Source organism: Pleurodeles waltl, chromosome 5, assembly GCF_031143425.1.
Source record: "Pleurodeles waltl isolate 20211129_DDA chromosome 5, aPleWal1.hap1.20221129, whole genome shotgun sequence".
In the NCBI taxonomy this organism is placed as follows: Eukaryota; Metazoa; Chordata; class Amphibia; order Caudata; family Salamandridae; genus Pleurodeles; species Pleurodeles waltl.
This window is the reverse complement of record NC_090444.1, coordinates 15081239-15099500: the sequence shown is the minus strand read 5'-3', so window position 1 is coordinate 15099500 and position 18262 is coordinate 15081239. Positions and strand designations below refer to the sequence as shown.

The following is an 18262-nucleotide window of genomic DNA, read 5'->3' as shown; positions in this document are numbered from 1 at the left end:
ACAGGTGAGTTGGAGATTCCAGAGGGAAGTAGACACTTCCACCACCTACTGGTGAATGGAATCCCAACCACTGCCCTGAGAGACACTTGTGCCAGTCACACTATTGTGCATGACAGGCTGGTGCTCTCAAACCAGTACATCCCAGGTGAGACTGCCAGGGTAAGAGTTAGCCTAGACAGGGTCACTAAGAGGCCTGTGGCTTTAGTACCCATAGAAGTGGGTGGCACTCTTAGCTGGAGAAGGGTAGTAGTCAGTACAGACCTCCCCCTTGATTGTCTCCTTGGAAATGACTACCCAGAGGTTAGTCAGAGCCCAAGAGAGGAACTGGTCCAGTGCCAGTCCTCTCCCAAGGATTCTGGAAGTCCTGCCTCTGCAGTAAATGCAAGCAGGCCCCAGAAGAAGAAGAAAAGAAAACAGAGTAGGAAGGGTGGACAACCTTTAGCCAAGGTTACAGCAAGCCAAGGAGATTCTGCTCCAGTAGGGGAGAACTCCAAAAATGGCCCTGATAAAGTCCAACCTGACCCACAAGAAGTCCTGGCTAGTCAGGCAACTGTTAAACCTGAGTGGGTGGCTCCTCAGCTAACAGAAGAAAGAGTGGAAGAAGGGTGTTTACTACAAGATGTGGTAACCCCCCACTCTAATACAGCAGACAGGCAACCTGAACCCAAAGAGGCCTGTAACTTAGCCCCTTCCCTTTTAGGTGAAGAGCTAAAGGTGTGGTTCTGGGCACTGACAGCTGTCAGTGGCCTCTGCTGGGTGTTAGCCTTTATGGCTGCACTATCCTTAGCATGGTGGTCTGACCCCATGCCAAATAGCAAGTTAGGCCCCCTGACCCTATTGGTCATGGTGGGGTTACTCCAGCTCTGGGTAACCTCTCTGGGTAAGCTAGGGGTAACCCTGGCCAAGATAAGGTTAGCAGAGGTGGATACCTCTAAGACCAAAATAGAAAGAATGGGTGGAGACATTGAAGAGGCAGACAAGAGGCAATTCAGACTAGGTCCTATCACTGTGGAAGTAGGTCAGTTCCCCAAAGGGAATGACCTGAACAGAAGGATGTAAGGCAGAGTAGGCCCTGCAACTAACCAGCCTATTTCTCCTACTCTTCCTCGCCTGACAGACTAGGAAGACTCTCCCAGCTTGGGCTGAGTCTCCTGGCCTGTGGGCTGGGGGGGGCTTGTGTAAAGAAATGGCTCCCTGTTGCAGTTACCCCCCACTTTTTGCCTGATACTGATGCTGACTTGACTGAGAAGAGTGCTGGGACCCTGCTAACCAGGCCCCAGCACCAGTGTTCCTTCACCTAAAATGTACCATTGTATCCACAATTGGCACACCCTGGCATTCAGATAAGTCCCTTGTAACTGGTACTTCTAGTACCAAGGGCCCTGATGCCAAGGAAGGTCTCTAAGGGCTGCAGCATGTCTTATGCCACCCTAGAGACCCCTCACTCAGCACAGACACACTGCTTACAAGCCTGTGTGTGCGAGTGAGAACAAAATGAGTAAGTCGACATGGCACTCCCCTCAGGGTGCCATGCCAGCCTCTCACTGCCTATGCAGTATAGGTAAGACACCCCTCTAGCAGGCCTTACAGCCCTAAGGCAGGGTGCACTATACCATAGGTGAGGGTACCAGTGCATGAGCATGGTACCCCTACAGTGTCTAAACAAAACCTTAGACATTGTAAGTGCAGGGTAGCCATAAGAGTATATGGTCTGGGAGTCTGTCAAACACGAACTCCACAGCACCATAATGGCTACACTGAAAACTGGGAAGTTTGGTATCAAACTTCTCAGCACAATAAATGCACACTGATGCCAGTGTACATTTTATTGTAAAATACACCACAGAGGGCACCTTAGAGGTGCCCCCTGAAACTTAACCGACTATCTGTGTAGGCTGACTAGTTTTAGCAGCCTGCCACAAACCGAGACATGTTGCTGGCCCCATGGGGAGAGTGCCTTTGTCACTCTGAGGCCAGTAACAAAGCCTGCACTGGGTGGAGATGCTAACACCTCTCCCAGGCAGGAATTGTCACACCTGGCGGTGAGCCTCAAAGGCTCACCTCCTTTGTGCCAACCCAGCAGGACACTCCAGCTAGTGGAGTTGCCCGCCCCCTCCGGCCAGGCCCCACTTTTGGCGGCAAGGCCGGAGAAAATAATGAGAAAAACAAGGAGGAGTCACTGGCCAGTCAGGACAGCCCCTAAGGTGTCCTGAGCTGAGGTGACTCTGACTTTTAGAAATCCTCCATCTTGCAGATGGAGGATTCCCCCAATAGGGTTAGGATTGTGACCCCCTCCCCTTGGGAGGAGGCACAAAGAGGGTGTACCCACCCTCAGGGCTAGTAGCCATTGGCTACTAACCCCCCAGACCTAAACACGCCCTTAAATTTAGTATTTAAGGGCTACCCTGAACCCTAGAAAATCAGATTCCTGCAACTACAAGAAGAAGGACTGCCCAGCTGAAAACCCCTGCAGCGGAAGACCAGAAGACGACAACTGCCTTGGCTCCAGAAACTCACCGGCCTGTCTCCTGCCTTCCAAAGATCCTGCTCCAGCGACGCCTTCCAAAGGGACCAGCGACCTCGACATCCCCTGAGGACTGCCCCTGCTTCGAAAAGACAAGAAACTCCCGAGGACAGCGGACCTGCTCCAAGAAAAGCTGCAACTTTGTTTCCAGCAACTTTAAAGAACCCTGCAAGCTCCCCGCAAGAAGCGTGAGACTTGCAACACTGCACCCGGCGACCCCGACTCGGCTGGTGGCGATCCAACACCTCAGGAGGGACCCCAGGACTACTCTGATACTGTGAGTACCAAAACCTGTCCCCCCTGAGCCCCCACAGCGCCGCCTGCAGAGGGAATCCCGAGGCTTCCCCTGACCGCGACTCTTTGAACCTAAAGTCCCGACGCCTGGGAGAGACCCTGCACCCGCAGCCCCCAGGACCTGAAGGACCGGACTTTCACTGGAGAAGTGACCCCCAGGAGTCCCTCTCCCTTGCCCAAGTGGAGGTTTCCCCGAGGAATCCCCCCCTTGCCTGCCTGCAGCGCTGAAGAGATCCCGAGATCTCTCATAGACTAACATTGCGAACCCGACGCTTGTTTCTACACTGCACCCGGCCGCCCCCGCGCCGCTGAGGGTGAAATTTCTGTGTGGACTTGTGTCCCCCCCGGTGCCCTACAAAACCCCCCTGGTCTGCCCTCCGAAGACGCGGGTACTTACCTGCAAGCAGACCGGAACCGGGGCACCCCCTTCTCTCCATTCTAGCCTATGTGTTTTGGGCACCACTTTGAACTCTGCACCTGACCGGCCCTGAGCTGCTGGTGTGGTGACTTTGGGGTTGCTCTGAACCCCCAACGGTGGGCTACCTTGGACCAAGAACTGAACCCTGTAAGTGTCTTACTTACCTGGTAAAACTAACCAAAACTTACCTCCCCTAGGAACTGTGAAAATTGCACTAAGTGTCCACTTTTAAAACAGCTATTTGTCAATAACTTGGAAAGTATACATGCAATTTTTATGATTTAAAGTTCCTAAAGTACTTACCTGCAATACCTTTCAAATGAGCTATTACATGTAGAATTTGAACCTGTGGTTCTTAAAATAAACTAAGAAAAGATATTTTTCTATAACAAAACCTATTGGCTGGATTTGTCTCTGAGTGTGTGTACCTCATTTATTGTCTATGTGTATGTACAACAAATGCTTAACACTACTCCTTGGATAAGCCTACTGCTCGACCACACTACCACAAAATAGAGCATTAGTATTATCTATTTTTACCACTATTTTACCTCTAAGGGGAACCCTTGGACTCTGTGCATGCTATTCCTTACTTTGAAATAGCACATACAGAGCCAACTTCCTACAGCTTGACTGCTGGATCTAGTGTTCCGTTGTGTGGGATGTGTGTAGGTAGGAGTGCGGGAAAGCAGAGGTGTACGGAAGGTTGGTGAATGCAGTTGCGCTTGTTGAGGTTTGCTGAGCATTGAAAGTGTGGGTGAGGAGCTTGAATTGTGCTTGTGTGTGTATGGGGAGCCAGTGGAGCTCCTTCAGGTGTAATTTGATGTTGTGTCTGACCTCAGACTCCAACCTTAGCTCACAATACGCCAGGACAAAGGCTCCACCTCAGATTGTGTTTTTTGCACCATCTGTTCTGAACGTTTGTCTGGACAGACAATGAACAGTGTCTGTCTTCAGTGCCAGCCACTGGGATCTTCCATTCCAGCAATGACACGTATTGCTGGACTGCGACCGAGGGAACTCACCCGGGAGCAGTTTTGATGCTGCTCCTTCAAGAACTCTGGTTTTATTTGGAAAGGAGGGGGAGATAATGGGGTGGTGTTATGGAGAAAACGCTCTTCCAATATTGCTGTAAATGCAGCACAAACATTTGCCAGACTATGCTTGGGGGGGACCATAAGTTGCACGTCGGATGGGGGTGATCCTTAGGAGAATTACTTGGGAGTCTTTATTATGATCCTCACACACAGGGATGCAGATGATCCTTGCAGAACTACTTGGGAGCCCTAACTGTGATCCTGTCACACCTGGTAATGGACATGATCCTTGGGAGATTTACTTGGGAACCCTTACTATGATCCTCACACACCTGGGAATGACCCATGGGAGAATTACTTCAGAGCCCCTTGTATGATCCTCACACACCTGGGGATGATCCATGGAATAATTACTTGGGAGCCCTTACTGTGATCCTGTCACACCTGGGGATGATCCTTGGGAAAATCACTTGGGAGCCCTTACTATGATCATCACCCACTGGGGGATGTAAGGATCCTTGCAGAATTACTTGGGAGCCCTTACTGTGATCCTGTCACACCTGGTAATGGAGATGATCCTTGGGAGATTCACTTGGGAACCCTTTCTATGATCCTCACACACCGGGGGATGATCCATGGGAGAATTACTTCAGAGCCCTTTGTATGATCCTCACACACCTGGGGATGATCCATGGAAGAATTACTTGGGAGCACTTACTGTGATTCTGTCAAGCCTGGGGATGATCCTTGGGAGAATCACTTGGGAACCCTAACTATGATCCTGTCACACCTGGGGATGATCCTTGGGCTAATCACTTGGGAACCTTACTGTGATCCTCACACACCTGGGGATGATCCATTGGAGAATTACTTTGGAGCCCTTACTATGATCCTCACACGGGGATGCAGAGGAACCTTGCAGGATTACATGGTAGCCCTTATTATGATCTTGCCACACCTAGGCTTGGAGATGAACCTTTAGGGAATTACCTGAGAGCTCTTAAATCAACCAGTCACAGCTGGCGATGAGAATTGATTGGGAGCCCTTACTGGGATCCTGTCACACCTGGGGATGATCCTTGGGAGAATTATCGGGTTGATATCCAGGACGGCTCACACTTACATCACTTCTGCCCCTTAATGCTCCACTGCCTGCCATGCAGTTATACAGAGGGCACCACAGCACCACAACATGAAACCTCATATAATACAAAAAGGGAATTACTTCTTAGTAGACACCCTATGAAGGACCAAATGTTTTGGTCAGTGCGTCCCTGTGCTCCGCAGCATGCTGAAGACTGTTGCAGACACTTGTTAGAACCCGGTCAGTGCTATGGCTGTGACCCCCGGGTTGAAAAGAAACACAAACTGCCACCAGCTTACCCAGTTTACATTAGGGCCAAGATGCCATCCGAGTCACTAGCGGTCCACACTGCTAGAAAAAAAAAGCCTCAACTCAGGAGACTGGGGATGATCCTTTCCCGGATAAAGAAAGTAGGAAGATCGATTCAGGGACAAGCGTGTGGCTGAGTAGGCGACCTTACAATGGATGGGCACCAGATTGATCAGATTGCTCTTCAGATACCACCGTCATCACTTGGAGGAGATGAAGGAAAGACAGACATCTCGCTGAAACCTATCGCAAGAGGGTTCAGGAGCTGGTGACAGAGGGAATATCTTCTTCCATTGCCAAGATCATATGTGTGTTAGACCTTGCCGAAACCGACTTAAGGGATTGGAAACCCACCCCCCTGCTACGGTGACATGCCTGGCTCCGAGTGCCCGGCTTTGGCACAGGGGTGCAGCAGCACCTCCTCACTGTGACCCTTAATGAGGCTGTCTAGCCAATGGGTGCTCTGCAGATCTCCACACGCAGGCTTGCCTCCAGAAAGCAGCAGGGAGGAGAAGAAGGATATAAAACACCTACACCCCTCAGAGACAAGTATTTCTTCAGCAAAAGCCCCTACTTCCACATACCCATACACCCAGCTCACCACTTCTATCTGCGCTTTGTGGTAAGTTGACAACGCTACCAGCCCAAAGTTTTGCTCTTCGAGGTCGCTAGAGCCCTTAGGGCATTTACAAAATATGTAGACCTAGTGGCTTGCGTAGACTGTCCATTCATGCTTCCCTTACCTAAATGACTGGCTGGTAAATAGCAGCAAACAAGAATGGCACACAGACAGTGATGGCCTTGTTGCCCAGATTAGGCTTCACCTTCAACAACAGAAAATCCTGTCTCGAGCCCCAGGGCTGCCATTTACTAGGGCCTGTCACAGGTAAGACTAGCCCAACCAAAGAGGGTGAATGCTTTCCAATACCACCTTCTTCTTCAGACAGGACTCCTGCCATGGTGAGGATGGTAATCAGACTATTGGGGATGACCGCTTCATGCATTGCAATAGCTCCACGCTCCAGACTGACTATGCTCCCCTTGTAGAAGTGTCCAGCAAGGCTACGGTCACAAGCAGAGGGTCACTGGCCGAAGACTCTGCACACCCTCCTGTAGTGGGACAATAAATACTTTCAAGTTACCATTGCCATGGATTGTTCACTCCTGTGGTGGGGGGCACACCTCTAGCACATGACTGTACAGAGTACCCAACAGCAGAGTTTGAGTACCAGTTACCCGAACCCATGGCCATCTCCTAGTTCTCTGAGCTTTTTACAGGCTGATTTGTAGCAAAACAGTCTCATAAGGCCTGACGACGTGATAGCAGTGTCATCCAGAAGTGGGGGGGTGGTGGGTGTGCACTCACTTGACCAGTGGTCTGGACGAGCCCTGAACATCTGGCATTGGGCCCCTCGGCACTGCATTTCTGTCCCAGTGAAGCATCTGCCAGGTGTGGACGACGACTTAGTGGACTTTCCAAGCAACACACATTCACAAGACCACAAATGGGAGATGAATCCTCAAAACCTTCATAAATAATTTTGCCAGTGGAGCACGCCCACAAAGGCCATGGGAAAAGCACTATGGGTGAACTGCTCAGGTATATTTCTCCACTTTCTCTGATCCTGTACGCGGTGAGTAAAATGAGACGAGCATCAATGACTCATCACACATTTTAAAATAAAAAAACAAGGGACTCCTGAAATAAAAGATGGGGGTTGCGGGACAGGGGAAAAGGCCAAACCCACCTACCCTTACCGCCTGGGTTACTTTTCTTCATAAGGTAAACACTGGGTAATCGACAACCAATTAGAGAACACAGAACAAAAGAGGAAACATTCACTACAAATCTCATTAATGGATTCTATTGCATTTCCATAGTATGTTTATGCTGCACAAAAAACTTACAAATATAGATTACATCACTGTCCAAAAATACCGCTTTGAAAATATGAATGCATACTTAAGTAATTTACAAAATAAAGAACCCCAAAAAATATTATAAAGAGACTAAAAATCAGCCATTCATCCACTCTCGTACACAAACACACTCGCACACACCTTTAAAATAACTCAAGGCAGAAAGGTGTCTAAAAGACAAAGTGCAATCCTTAGTACTGCAAAAACTACTTGTGTGACGTCTCATTCTTTGCCATGATAATAAATCTTGCGCTTTTTCTAACGTCTCTTACCCACTTCATTGAGCTGTCGACCTGCATCCAGTGCACAATGGTCAGGCAGCTGTTCACATACATGAGCACATCACTGGAAAACGGATGGATGCACCCCAGAGGAACCAATGTGGGGAGGCATCCTCGGTACTCCCTGCTTCTGGAGATGCCTGCACATCCATTTGAAAAACTACAACTGAGGGGGGGGGGGTTTTCTCACTAAGCATCAGACCTACCACACCCGCTTGTTATGCAGCCAAGTCTCAAATATCTGTCCACTAATGCATTGGTAAACAAATAGACCCTCTTAAGGTCTCTGTGCAGGAGCTCGTCTGTTACTTGTTGTACTTGCAAAAGGCAGGATTGGCATACATGTCTACCCACTAGCTGAGGTAGCCTAGGAAGCATATGCCCCTCTTTAAGATGCCTGTTATCAAGGCCTTCGTGGAGTGCCTTAAGAGCCATTTCTCCAAGGGTGCCTCGAGTGCCTGCTTGGAATAAACCTAAACGGAGCTCTCATCAAACTTGTGCATCCTCCTTTAGAACCGCTACACTCCTGTGGCATGCAATTTGTGTCATGGAAGGTGGCTTTTCTACTCGCCATTACATCTGTAAAAGAGTCTGTGAGTTGCAAACCTTTGCAATAGAGGAACCATTCTTTCAGGTTCATAGAAATAGAGTGGTCTTTAGGAAAAAACCCAAATTCCTCTCCAAGGTGGTTTCCCCTTTTCACGTCAGACTATTGAGTTGACCATCTTTTTTTCTCCACACAATTTCTGTGGTGGAAGAGCATTACACATGTTAGTTTTCAAGAGGGCGATCCTGTATCCATCAGTGAGACCAAACAACTGTCGGAGGCCTTTGCAAAGCCTCGCATGGATAACTGTTTTCTGGTGGATATTTCTACCTGCAGATTCCTTGCCTTAGAAGGTCCCATTTCCACACCTCTTCTAAAGGGTGTTGGTTCCACATGAGCACCAGAAGCAGCGTTGTTGTGACACCACAAGAGCTATAAATGCCCAGCCGGTGTGCTGATGTCTGTTCCCTTTTTTGCACACAATTTGTTGTGGACCCAGAGCTCACTCTTTGACAGTCCTGTTAGGAGTTCTGCAAAGACGGTCTTTTATCAAAATCTATGGTGCATAGCAGAATGTCATACTACAAATGGTCAGGATTCAAACCATGCAGTCACTCTGCAGGACAGTTGTTGGTCACTGACCCTCTCGACAGCTGCCTCTGGTGTTTTGACTCTGATAAAGACTCCAGGTCTTTGTGATTCACCAGAGTATTGACCAGAAAGATTGTTATCGCACGTAAGTAACCTTCTCTAGCATTGATGGATTGTTAAATGTATACAAGCATGCTAGGCCAGGGCTAAGCATACACTACATGTATCACACATGGCACATTTCACTCATAGCACATTTCACTCTTTAGAAGGGAGATGCTCTGCCTTTTTTTGTCTAACATTCCTTTAGCAGACATTTGTGAGGTTGCTACATGGTCAGCATCACACATGGTCACCAACCACTACTGTGTCGGTGTTCAAGCCCACCAGCAGGCTTTAGTTGACCAGACAGTGCTGAGAATGTTGTGTCATATATCTGTATTACGTGACCACTAGCAACTGTTTAGGAAATAAACTTCTTTACAGCTTACGCAGCACATGTGTAGCTACAGTAAATCCTGCTACAAATGGAAAATGTTACTTACCCTGAAACCATCTGTTTGTAGCAATTAGTGCTGTAGATTCACATGTGCCCACCCTCCTCTCAGGAAGCTGGCAATTATCACAGATGTCTTCACCACTGTTCTATTCTACGGTGCAAAGTATATATTATTCTGTCTTCCACACTGCACTTCACTGACACTACTCGAAGCTGAGCTGCAAATAATCAGTGGTGGAGTCTTTGTGGGCTAAGGGTGGAGTCACAACTGATCTTGAACTTCGAAAAATAACTTCAAATAAAAACCACTTGCAAACGTCTACCCCCAACACCAGATGGTGGACGTGTGAAGAGCATGTGAATCTACAGCACTTCACAGTACGAACAGAAGGTTACCAGGCAAGTAACATTTTCCTTCTTGCTTTATGCCACAACAGTGACGTTGTTTGCCCTAAGATCATAGACCTGAATGTGATCAACAGCAGCTACAATATTTCTGTAGGGTTTTGTGCTTCAATCGTAGCATTTCCCTAATTTCGGTTATTCTGGCTTGAAAGAATTATCAAGGTTGCAGTGAATGATTATGCCATGATTAAGTGATTCGACAATTTCTGATGATGTATCACTGATGAAACAACTGAAAATAATACAGCTGTCAGATCCTAAAATGCATGTGTGTGAGTGTAGGGGGGTTATTTAAAAATGCCTGGACGATCAGTACTGTGTAATTAGGCCCCCTTTTTGGAGTCTATATTCTTCTTGCCATGAGTCTTGTCCTCCTCATACTGCAGTGGGACTGCTCCTGTGCTCCTTGACATAGCCCACTTGGGTTATTTGTTTCTGCCTTGCGCAGTAGTGCTGCTTAAGAACAGAACAGAATTTTCTGTTTCATAACTGATCTCTTGCTTCTGTTGGTGTCGATTAAAAAGTTATGTTTGGAGACAGTGTTCTACAAAAGGAATTAGGAAGAGCTGAGATGCAGTCTGACAAAGTCAGTAAAGACCTTTCTTTATGCAGAGCTGTCTTTAAAAGAGCATGGGTCTTTGCTGTAGAAAATAAACTAATATTCCCGGACGCATTCTGCACTGATGGGGGCCCAGCTTTATAGAATTTGTGGCTTGATGCATATGATATCAGTAACATGAAGTCCCTAAGCAGTGTTTTAGTTTGGTCCAGAGATCCCAAGGGCTGTTGTCAGTCTCCATAAAGTCTCGGTTTCAGTTCCTCTACTATGAATTCTGTTCAGTGAATCTAGACACCTGTCTCAATGTTACCAACCCTGCAGTGCGCCTGTTACCTTGTCCTAGTGTCTCAGCGACCATTGATGGAAGAGGGGCCTGGCCAGAGTTTTTAAGTTCAGGCGGCTTATTTTTTTGCCCAGGATTAAATAAATATCTCCAAACAAACTGGCATGACCAATCCAGAGACACAAACTTTGAGGTTGGGGATGGGAAACGGGCCCAAAGTGAGTATTCCCCTGTGCCCGGATAACATTGCCACACTGGACTTGACGAGCTCTGATAGAGAGTGACAAACCCATCAGCCCTGCATAGCCCAAGTGTCTCATCATGCTCAAAATGTTTTGGTGAAGCAGAGGAGCGCGTACACTGAAGACATCTGTTTGCGACTGCTACCAGACTCTTCTGCCCTCGCCGCCACACCTTGAGCTATCTCTGCTGTACAGGTGAGCGCATACACTGAAGACATCTGTTTGCGACCGCTACCAGACTCTTTTGTCCTCACCTGAAAGCCTTGAGCTATCTCTGCTTTACAGATGAGCGAGTACAGTGAAGACACTTGTTTGTGATGACTAGCACACTCTTCTGTCTTCACCGCCACCCTTTGAGCTATCTCTGCTCTACAGGTGACCCCGTAGATTGATGACCCTGGTTTATGACCACTATCAGACTCTTCTGTCCTCACCGCCACCCCATGAGCTATCTCTGCTGTACAGGTGAGCGCATACACTGAAGACATCTGTTTGCGACCGCTACCAGACTCTTCTGTCTTCACCGCAAGGCCTTGAGCTATCTCTGCTCTACAGATGAGAGCGTACACTGAAGACATCTGTTTGCGACCACTACCAGACTCTTTTGTCCTCCCCTGAAAGCCTTGAGCTATCTCTGCTCTACAGATGAGCGCATACAGTGAAGACATCTGTTTGTGACCACTACCAGACTCTTTTGTCCTCACCTGAAAACCTTGAGCTATCTCTGCTCTACAGATGAGCGAGTACAGTGAAGACACTTGTTTGCGACCGCTACCAGACTCTTCTGTCCTCACCGCCACCCCTTGAGCTATCTCTGCTCTACAGGTGACCCCGTAGATTGATGACCCTGGTTTATGACCATTAACAGACTCTTCTGCCCTCGCTGCCACACTTGAGCTATCTCTGCTCTACAGATGAGCGAGTACAGTGAAGACACTTGTTTGCGATGACTAGCAGACTCTTCTGTCTTCACCGCCACCCCATGAGCTATCTCTGCTCTACAGGTAAGCACGTATTTTGAAGGCATCTGTTTGTGACCACTACTGCACTTTTCTATCCTCACTTCCACCCCTTGAGCTATCTGTGTTCTACAGATGAGCACCTACACTAAAGGCACATGTTTGTGACCACTGCTAGACTCTTCTGCCCTCACTGCCACCCCTTGAGCTGTCTCTGCTGTACAGGTAAGTGCATACACTGAAGACATCTGTTTGCGACAACCACTAGACTCTTCTATCCTCACCTGCCACCCCATGAGCTATCTTTGCTCTACAGGTGACCCCGTAGATTGATGACACCGGTTTATGACCACTATCAGACTCTTCTGCCCTCGCCGCCACACCTTGAGCTATCTGTGTTCTACAGGTGAGCACCTACACTAAAGGCACATGTTTCTGACCACTACCAGACTCTTCTGCCCTCACCGCCACCCCTTGAGCTATCTTTGCTCCACATGTGAACCGGTAGACTGAAGACACCTGTTTCTGACCACTATCAGCTCTGCTGTTTCTGTACTTCTGGATATGAGCGGCTTGCATACATGGCAATGACCATTCAGAAATGGGCTCCTGTTCACTGAATGTTTCTCTTGTAGTCTGATATGTTAATTGATAGTCGTGTGGAGAGTAGTAGATAGCAGTGGGCAAACCATATTGCCATTAGGGCAGACACCCCTACCCTTTGTGCCTGAGCCAATGCACTGTGAGTACTGGGATAACGTATGCTTCGTGTGTACTGCGCCTCCATAAACTGTGATATTCCCACTCCTACATTCTGAACATTTAAGTGAGAAATGTTCCTTCTTCTGTTGCAGATTGTGATGTTGCACCGTGTCGTGGCATCACTCTGCCACACCCTGAACATTTGAACGAGTTCTGTCCTCCACCACTGTGACATTGATCCCTCCTTGAACATGCGTGAGGGCTGCCACACATGCCTTCTGTTGTGAACCATGTTTCTCCTCCATGCTGTACTCCTACTATGCCCTGAGCATTTGCTGAAATGGTTTCCCACCGCTCCCTCAATGACATACGTCTGCATTCTGCACTAATGTGTGCGTGGGTCTCTGCAGTCTTCCCCTGTGTGAACTATACTGTTGCACTTTTACGGTGCATACTTAGTATTTAGGTGTGGTGCCATTCACCCCCACTGTCTGCAGTATTGCCTCTTCTGCCCCTCAATGATCATTGAAAGTTGCACCCTCTGTGAACTGTGAGGTGTCTCCCCAAAAAGTGTAGTCAAAGCTCCAGTAGTATATCAGGCAAAAAAGGCCCTGAAACTGGTAAAAATGTCATATTTGCCCTGTTCAAGCTGATTCTGAAATGGTATGCCTCATTTCCAAATAAACAACTTGGACTAGGAGCTGTGCACCTTATCTGGTAAATACCTCACCTGGGGTTATGGTATTTACCATGTGCGGTAAGTACCTCACCCTTTTCTGACATACTTTAACTTGAGGCTGAAATATTGCTGGCTGTTCATGATGGTTCAAATACTGGACTGTGCCTAGAGGGAACATAGTCTGAAGGGGAGGTAGAGTTTCTAAAGTATTCTTAGATTATACCAAACAAGGGAGAATGTAAAAAGAGTGGAAGAATGCACAAACATCTTGGGGTGTAGACAGAGTGACCAACTCCACTGCTCACATATCGTGGGGCATAGACAGAGAGTGACCAACTCCACTTCTCACATATCTCGGGGCATAGACCGAAAGTGACCAGCTCTACTCCTCACATATCTTGGGGCATAGACAGAGAGTGACCAACTCCACTTCTCACATATCTTGGGGCATAGACCGAAAGTGACCAGCTCCACTCCTCACATATCTTGCAGCATAGACCGAGAGTGACCAACTCCACTGCTCACATATCGTGGGGCATAGACAGAGAGTGACCAACTCCACTTCTCACATATCTCGGGGCATAGACCGAAAGTGACCAGCTCTACTCCTCACATATCTTGGGGCATAGACAGAGAGTGACCAACTCCACTTCTCACATATCTTGGGGCATAGACTGAAAGTGACCAGCTCCACTCCTCACATATCTTGCGGCATAGACCGAAAGTGACCAACTCCACTTCTCACATATCTTGGGGCATAGACCGAGAGTGACCAACTCCACTTCTCACATATCTTGGGGCATAGACCGAAAGTGACCAGCTCTACTCCTCACATATCTTGGGGAATAGACAGAGTGACCAACTCCACTTCTCACGTATCTTGGGGCATAGACCGAGAGTGACCAACTCCACTTCTCACATATCTTGGGGCATAGACCGAAAGTGACCAGCTCTACTCCTCACATATCTTGGGGCATAGACAGAGAGTGACCAACTCCACTGCTCACATATCTCGGAGCTTAGACCGAGAGTGACCAGTTCTACTGCTCACATATCTCGGGGCATAGACAGAGTGACCAACTCCACTGCTCACATATCATCTCAAGGGCACATGAAACAGCTGTGTTGTTTGCCAGGATTTAACAGTTTCAAGAAACTTGTGAATATAATAGTTTGAATTTTAGATTGAACATGAGTCACCAAAACAAGCAACAGAGTTCAGAGGAATGTTGAATAACAGCCCTATTTTAGAGCCCTTTCCCACAGCCCCTTCTCTTTCTCTTTTATCCCAACAGAAATACAGTCTTTCAAAGAGCGATCAGTGCCAAAGACCTTGGAAAAGGCTGTATGGGTAGTTTTGTCTACGCCAAGAATAGCAGCCTCTTCAAGCCACAATACTTCTTGAACAAGCACAATCACCTGCCAGGCAAACACATCTGACCTGCTCTGTTTTGATATCAGTGTCGTTCCTCCTCAGTTGAGTGGAGGGCCCTTTCCTAGATGTAGAGAGGTGCAGTCCCGGCGATATACATGTGAGGCACCAAATCTTTACATTTATTCTTGCCCTGATTGGGAGCCACTGTGTTGATCTAAGTCAGGATGAATTTGTATAGTCTTAACAAAAAATTGTGAATTAAGGCCCAGTATAAAGATTCTCTGCAGTAAATCCTGAGCTTATCAATAGCCTCCGTCACTGTTGATACAACACCCAGGACGCCATCACTCTCTTCTTGTTAACGTTTTCGTAGCACAGATGGGTTGATGTCTGCTGCATATGGGCATGGAAGCAGCCTGTTGGAGGCAGAGTGCAAGTGGCACTGCATCAAGCACTTTGTTTGTGGCACTATAAAGTTTGAAACTACCTCAGCCTTCAAAAGAAGAGTTGCGGAAACCCCTGGGACCTGCAGAGCCCTAGTGTGATGAGGTTCCTAGTATAGGCCTACGGGAGTTGTGTTAAGCACCCATGCACCTTACAGTCTCGCTTGCAGGGCAGCAGGTGAAACCCAACTTGATATTACGTCAGTAGTTCACTACAGTAAATATAGAATTTGTATAACCCTACACATCCATCCATCCCTCATATTGAGCATTATATTATCGCATCTGCTGTTAGTCGACGCGTACGTGCAGTACTGAAGTGGTCCGGGTGCTGGGCCAGTACCATCACTTGTCAATCCCACATGTTCTTGTGCTGTGTTGTGGATGTAGATTATTTTGCTATGTCATGTAGGGGTGATCCAAGTAGTACAACTGAGCAAGACTCTTAGAGCTAGAGTTACTTTAACAAGTATCTGTCTCCCATACAGTCTCTACTATCAAGAGAACCTCCTTACTTGTAAAGCTCTGATTGAGATTAAATGCATAATTTGTTCTGCTTTGCTAACACGATGATGGTAGCTGTGAAGTTGCAAACAAAATCTTTTTCTCACTTTTCTTTTACTCTTTCTCTGCTACCCCTTTTCTGAATTACTAGGATCTTTTTCAGCGGGTTCCTCTGACCATCTCGCCTTTCAGTTCTACTTATATAATGTTCCTATTTTTGTTTCTGTAATGCCATGTGAATGATCGTTCCAATCTCTCCTTTGTTCAACAGCTGATGAGCCCATTGAGGAGAGCAGAAGGCTCAGTCGTCACAGAGATGGTGTTATAATTCAAGGTCAGAGGGTTATGTCTGGGGAGCCCAGAGAAAAGCTTTCACCTATCGTGCAAGATCACAGAAAAGGCCAGAGGTACAAGGGGTCGATGCGACACATGACTGTCCGTGCTGCGCAAAAGCTTTATCCATGGGGTGGGAACGTACAACAGCCCACAGTAGCAAACAGATGGCATGAAAGAGCAAAAGGACGCCTGGCACATGGGGGAGGCAGCAGCTTTAACGAAAATCACATCAGGCACTCGAGAGTCCAGAATAATAGGAAACTTGAGACTCGTGTCTTCCACGGGGAGAGTGCCTGGTCAACAGAACATTCCACTGTCAATCACAGAAACCATACTGTTGAGGAAGCTGACTTATGCATGGAAGATAGTGAGAGACCCAATACTGCTTCCACTCCACGGCCTGATAAAGCCTTCACTGGTGGAACCTCAGGGAAGCGAGCAGAGCCTCTGACCAGCAGCAGCGACCATAATTGTGCTCTTGAAATACCCCTCCAGGTGCACCGGGGGGAGTTTACAGAACACGAGAATGACCGTATTAGCCCGTTTTCTGCATCTCGCCTACACCAGCAAATCCTTGCACACACAGCAACATATAGAGCTACTGAACATGGAAATGGCAGCTTCAGTAATGGTGTATTCGTCAGACAACACAGACTTATCGACCAAAGAGGAATCCCATACAGATGTAGTGAACACCTGGGCAACCGCCTTAATCCGTGCTCTGCCCCTGGAATCCACCAGCAGGTACGCACCATGGAGATTCCATACACATGCACTATTCGTGAAAAAAGCCTAAGTCTGACCTCTGCTTTTGCACCTAACCATAGAAAACAAAATGGTGGAAGGCTCTTTAAGTGCACTGAATGTGAGAAAAGCTTTCTTCATAAGGCCGCACTCATGAACCATCGGCGAAAGCACAAGGGAGGACAAATGCATCATTGCGGTGTGTGTGGGAAAGGTTTCCCTCACAGCATTACGCTTGCTATACATCAGAGGATCCACACTGGTGAGCGACCTTATAAATGTACTATGTGCGAAAAAAGCTTCAGTCAACGGTCACATGTTGTGCGACATCAGAAGATTCACACTGGCGAGAGGCCGTACCGATGCATGGAGTGTGGGAAGGGCTTCAGCCAGAGGTCTGACCTGGTCATTCATCACAGGATCCACACCGGGGAGAAGCCGTATGCCTGCAGCGTATGCGGCCGAAGGTTCAGTGTGCGCTCAAATCTCATTAAGCACCAGAGAGCTCACACCGAGAGACCAGTGCACACCGTCTGCATATGATTCTCTCTATCCCAGGACTATGTGGCGGTCTACCTCCTAGTGCCTTCAGTCTGACTCCGACCAGCTCCGAGTTGGGCAAGGGAGAGCTTCTGCTTGTTACTCTGTGTCAGTGGCTAGGCAATAACCACCACCTACCTATACGTCCTTTCAATGAATGAATTAACGTTTCTGTTTGGTTCAGTCTTTCTAAATTCAGGATGTTATTGAAGAGACCACTGTTGAAAATGTAACACTTTGAATAGTATCTGTTACACAATCTTTATTCCTTTTAGTTCGGTGAGTCACTTGGAAGTACGTTACCTCTTGGCACAATGAGCAAGAAACAAATTATATTTTGAAGGAATTACAGGTTATGGGGTTGAACCCGAAGCCTGTCCAGGGCATTAAAATTTGGATTTCTGTTATTTGTATTGTCTTCTATAGCTCTGTTCACTTTTCTTCTGATATTGTTAATGGAATTTCATATTTTGTACTTTTTTTCTTTCCTTTTATGTCTGTTTTTTCCATAGGAAGCAGTTCATGGTATTGTTTTTTGTAATAATGCTTTTTGTGCCCATTGACCGTTTTTGTCACTCTCTCGTTGAGTGGTGTTGGTTGTTCCTGTGATGTTGTTGCAGCGTATGCGACTTGTAATGCAGAGTCTTGAGAGCGACCCACTTTGAGTACTTCATGAGTATGACACATACGTGCAGCAGCATGCACTCCTACAGTTCCAAGGCAGCTCTCCTGGAGGAGAAGCGATAGCGTACACATAGAAACTGCGTGAGAGTGCACATTCTCAATCCAAGGCTTGTTCGGAACAGACCACTCCTGTAAGAAGACATAATGATGAGATTCCCTCGCGCAGCCCGCTGGTGGTTGTACCTCTTCTCTTAGTACAGCAGCACTGGTTTGGTACTCAAGCACCAATTTGGTGGAGAGAATAGAACGGCATTGAAAACAAGCATTGGCAAAGTCAAAAGGTCTGGTGTAGGCTGCCATCAT

At 47.5% G+C, this 18262-nt stretch overlaps 1 protein-coding gene across 2 annotated transcripts in view; it reads left to right on the top strand.

The window, feature by feature from the left end:
* The window catches only part of LOC138295276 (zinc finger protein 471-like), a 59488-nt gene extending 41806 nt beyond the window's left edge, over positions 1 to 17682 (top strand). For both annotated transcript variants that reach the window (XM_069233473.1, XM_069233472.1), the window contains one exon: positions 15927 to 17682. In XM_069233473.1, the coding sequence (XP_069089574.1) occupies positions 15927 to 17278 (1352 nt within the window). In that variant the 3' untranslated portion in view covers positions 17279 to 17682. The remainder of the gene's footprint in view (positions 1 to 15926) is intronic.
* Positions 17683 to 18262: the final 580 nt, after the last annotated feature.